This window comes from Arachis ipaensis, chromosome B08 (assembly GCF_000816755.2).
Source record: "Arachis ipaensis cultivar K30076 chromosome B08, Araip1.1, whole genome shotgun sequence".
Taxonomy (NCBI): domain Eukaryota; kingdom Viridiplantae; phylum Streptophyta; class Magnoliopsida; order Fabales; family Fabaceae; genus Arachis; species Arachis ipaensis.
The window spans coordinates 121,150,095-121,154,912 of NC_029792.2; the positions used below are offsets into that span (position 1 = coordinate 121,150,095).

The following is a 4,818-nucleotide window of genomic DNA, read 5'->3' on the forward strand; positions in this document are numbered from 1 at the left end:
GAAGTAAGGAAGTTGAGATAGTTCACTTGTTTCATGGATGTTACAACTAGAAAGATAAATTATATTTACTTTGCATTTAGAAATGGCTTTGGCTGATTTTAACAGACGGTGGAAGTTTGTATATTTTTTCTCTTGGTGTTAAATGTTTAGATACCAAGTCCTTCATGAATTCAGGTTTGTGGAATGAGCAAGCTTTACATCATTGTTGGAAGTCATATCACAGATACATCTATGAGAAGTATGATGTAGGAATGGGTTTATACAGAAGTAAAAGGGAAAGCATATTAACCAAGCTATAATAACATGTTATTCAAGCCTAGACATAAATTGGGGTACAAAATAATATTGAAACATTTCACAATAAAGTGGCTTGTATTTTGGTTTATTTATTTTGCCAAACTCCATTTATTTTATGGTTGAATAAAGTCAAATTCCATGCCTTGTCTTCTCACTATTTGCTACTGGTAGCTAAAGTGTAAGATTTAATATATTCTTCAATCACTTTCAAATTCATTACTTCGCAGCTAATTAAAACTTAATCATAGATTTTTTTATTTTTTAACCATCAGGAACATTTTTCTTGCTAAAAGCTTCTCATTGGATTTTTTCATTCTGATAGTTGTTACATTATTATTCATAATTTAGGTCAGGATAACAGAGGATGCTTCCCTCTATGCACTTTGTAGATCATGGCTGAGGAATGGTGTACATGAAGAAAACCAGGTTTGAGTAATATCTCTCTTTTCATAGTTTGGCATCTGAGGAAATCATGTTTAACTGTCACAACATTAGATTATTAGCTTTAATGTTTTGTTAAAACAGGATCAATCAGCTTTGCCAAAATGTTTGTTTGACATTCATTTCAGTTGTTTTTGTTAGAATATCGATGTTAGCTCTCTAATTAGCTACAAATGATCAGATTAACTAGTGGTTAGGGTACAAAATACAAGTTAGCTGCTAATTGTCAGAGTGTAGGTTTTTTGAAAGAGCCTCCACGAGGTCAGACAATACTGTATAAGGCACCCCTTGATTTTTTAAAAGATACCCTATCCTCCCATGAAGTTTGGGCGATATTATACACTTGATACCCATTTTAAACATTAAACTTACGTCTGCCTTAGGGAGGTTAGTATAGCATATAAATTAAGGGGTGTCGGGTGTAATCTCAACGAACCTCAAGAGAGGTGAATGTAATTTACCCTTTAGTAAGCCCTTAATCTTAATAAAATTTTATAGAAAAGGCAACTAGGCAAGTATAAAGTGTACTATGAAAATGAAAAGCCTTGTTACATCTGTTTTGTGTTCTGTAGCTTCTATGTAACTTCATCATATTGCACTGTTAATAGGGTTCTGACCAAAGACTTTCTTGTTTGTGATATATATATATATATATATTTTATTTTACTTTCTGTATGAGTCTGTTTATTTTGATGAACTTATCAATTTATCATCTTATATTTCATTGTACCTGGCAGCCACAACAAAATGATGTAATGAGGGCACTTCCGAAACCATTGCCTGCATCTGCGGTGGCTGGTTATACGTCAAACAAGAAAGAAGAAAAAGACAATGATGAACACGAAGAGGTTTGACTTTCTAGTTAGCTAAGTATATTTAGGAAAAATGATTAATGGAAGCAGAAAGCTTTGTTTACATGTCAAATACAATTTCTTAACAACATTTATATTGTTGATTACACAATATGAGGCCAACTTTCTTGAACAAAAAATATTAGCTATATATTGAGTGAATATTTAGAAATTCCAAACTGCTTGGTCATAAAGGTTTTGATATTATGTTAGTGCCCACTTTTCCTTTAAGCTATATGGTGAAACTTGAAAGCTCATGAATTTTATATATAACGAGTTACAGCTATTGTCTAGTATTTTTCAAAGCTCATGTTAAAACAGAGTTCTTCAATTCTTCGCCGAGAGAGTGATCTTATTAAATCCTTATCTGTTGATTTTATACACATTTCTGCTTTCAGAAGGAGGAGTCTGTTGAGCATCTATCAGCACCAGATATATTGAAGAGACATATTAAAAGTGCTAAAAAGGTTAGAGCAAGGTAAGTGTTTTCCGTATTATATCTTTTTGACTCGGTTTTGCTTTAACACATCTTATGAGTTCTGCCTTTGTGGTCATTTGTACATTGCATAATTATGGTCACATTTTGCTGTCATCATAAATTTCACTGCAGAATATTTTATTCTGCAATTAATAATTCAAATTTTGTGACTAATAATCACATCATTACTTATTTGAAGCTGAGTAACCTGTATGTATAACTTATTTTTTTATTATTGCCCTCGACATAAATGTCTAACAGTTTCAGTTGAGGAATAATTTTTGTATTTTTATTTCTGCCAGTAAGGGTATGCTTGTTAAGGGACAAACATGGATGCAAATTATAATAGATCCATGAAAAGTTTCACTCAATTTTGACCCCCTAAAAAAATAGTGGAAGGTACAGGGGGACTTTCCAAATTGCTTCATTTGATCCTCCATTGGAGTAATGGCTACCAATTTATACCTTCGGGTAGAGTGTATATAACAAAAGAATGGTGTGCCAGGGATGTTTGTACCAGTGAATCTTGTAACATTGAAGTTCTACGACACATAGAGACTTTGGCGAGTGCATAATTCAAGATTTAATGAAGAAAAATGTTGTGTACATAAGATCTGTGAGATACATGCTCACTCACTATTTACCATTAAATGGAATATGGGCTTCATATCTCATCGAATAGACGAATAGTGAATAGTATGAGTCAACATGGTGTCACATTATATTTTCAAATAACAATTCTTGAATGTTAATACCAATTTGCCATACTTATTGTCTTCTGCTTCTTGTAGATTAAGGGAAGAACGGTTACACCGTATCTCAAGGTACAGAAGTAGACTTCAGCTTTTGATTCCACCACAAGTTGAACACTTAAAAAATGACACTGCTGCTGGGAACTGACCTTACAGACTCGAGAGACATCAAGGTTTGTATTAATTCTATAAGGTTTGATATTAATTTAGATTTAAAATATTTGATAAGGTTTGGGTTAGCGCTTTGTTGGTAATGGTCAAGGTATTCCTATTAATCATCATGGCTCTTCTCTATTGTATGGCAACAATAGCAATATATGTTTTAAACTCACCAATGTTTTGCATGTTCCACAAGTAACTCATAATCTCTTTAGTGTATCTAACTTTGCTGAGAATTATCATGTTTATTGAGTTTTGGCCTAAATTTTGTTTAATTCATGACCAGGTTACCAGGGATCTTCTCCCCAAGGACTTAGCTAGAGGAGGAATTTACTCTTTTGATCATTTACTTGTTCCCCACGCTACGCCTCCTAAGGGTGTTTCTTTTAATTCTACCTTTGAATCTTTCTACTGATAAGTCACATGCCCCTACTGCTATTTGTAGTTCCTTTTCTTGTAGTTCTGTAGATTCCAATGTACCATTTGATAGTTTTTTGTGTAAGACATCGAACATTTTTGCTTCTTTTGATGATTCTGTGAATAGTTTGAATCCTATGAATAACACACCCTTTTAATTCTGGAACTAATAGTGTTACCTTGTGTGATAATAACAGATTTATCATTCTAACTAAGCTTGAACACCATACTCACAAATCAATTCTGATGAACATTTCTCCCAGATTAACCTTCTCCCTTATTCTTCTCCTTTCTTTTATTCTTAACAACCAAAGATCAATGACAATAGTAGCCCACTTTTAGCTTTCTTGACACAGAATCAAAGAAACAATGCTGTTGAGCTCTGGCATAAAAGGTTGGGCTATAGACATATAGTGCCATCAAAACTGTTCAATTGGTCATGTACTCATGTCTCAGTGTTAGATACCTTCCTCTCGTGGCACCATGTCTCATAAATCAATTGTCCTTTTCCAACTCCCTTAAATTGGTTTTTGTTGATATTTGAGGTCCATCCACCTTTACTTTTACAAATGGTTTTCGTTACTCTCTGTTTCTTGGATGCTTTTCTTGCATTCTCCTCCTTGGCTCCTTGTCAATAAACCTTAAGCTTTTAGGCTGTATTTGTTTACTGAGACAGGACACTGAGATAGGGACACAGAGACACAAAATTGTGTTTGACAGAAGAGACATAAACAGAGACAATGTGTTTAGATACATTGAATTAGTGTATTTTGTGTCCATCCTGATAGGAAGGACACAGAGACACTAACAAGAGACAACTTATTTTTTATTTTTTTTAATTATTCTTGTTAATTTTTCATAACTATATTTTTTATTATTATATTTTTTGTCTCAAATTTTTTGAATGAAAAAAAAATAGAATAAATTGAATTTTCATAATTTGTTCTAGTTTATCACCAAACAGAATACAAGAATATAAAATTTTGTATCTATGTCCTTTATGTCTTGTTCTCCGTATTTTGTCTTATCATGTTTTCATAAACAAACAAAGTCTTACGGCCCTCAAAAATTACAAAACCGGCATGGAGACTCAAACTAGCTATAAACTCAAAGCCTTACAAAGTGACAATGGTATAGAATTGATGCCTAAATCCTTTACTTCCTTGCAGATCATGGTACTTTCTATCATTCCTATTGTCCCTATACACATCAAGGGACGTTAGAGAGGAAATATAGGCATATCACTAAGACCGGCCTTTGAAATTTTGGGATTCTTTTTGATAATGTCACTTTTTATATTGCACATGATTTTCCATTGTATGTTTAAATAGTTTTAAGTTAGAGTTGTTTAAATAAATTAAAAAAACAAAATTTTAAATTTCAGTAAATATTAAAATACTCTTATAATTAATTTTAACAAATA

At 32.6% G+C, this 4,818-nt stretch overlaps 1 protein-coding gene across 2 annotated transcripts in view; it reads left to right on the forward strand.

The window, feature by feature from the left end:
- The window catches only part of LOC107614016, a 5,238-nt gene extending 1,673 nt beyond the window's left edge, over positions 1 to 3,565 (forward strand). For both annotated transcript variants that reach the window (XM_016316226.2, XM_021109913.1), the window contains 5 exons: positions 646 to 723; positions 1,476 to 1,586; positions 1,988 to 2,067; positions 2,859 to 2,992; positions 3,265 to 3,565. In XM_016316226.2, the coding sequence (XP_016171712.1) occupies positions 646 to 723; positions 1,476 to 1,586; positions 1,988 to 2,067; positions 2,859 to 2,967 (378 nt within the window). In that variant the 3' untranslated portion in view covers positions 2,968 to 2,992; positions 3,265 to 3,565. The remainder of the gene's footprint in view (positions 1 to 645; positions 724 to 1,475; positions 1,587 to 1,987; positions 2,068 to 2,858; positions 2,993 to 3,264) is intronic.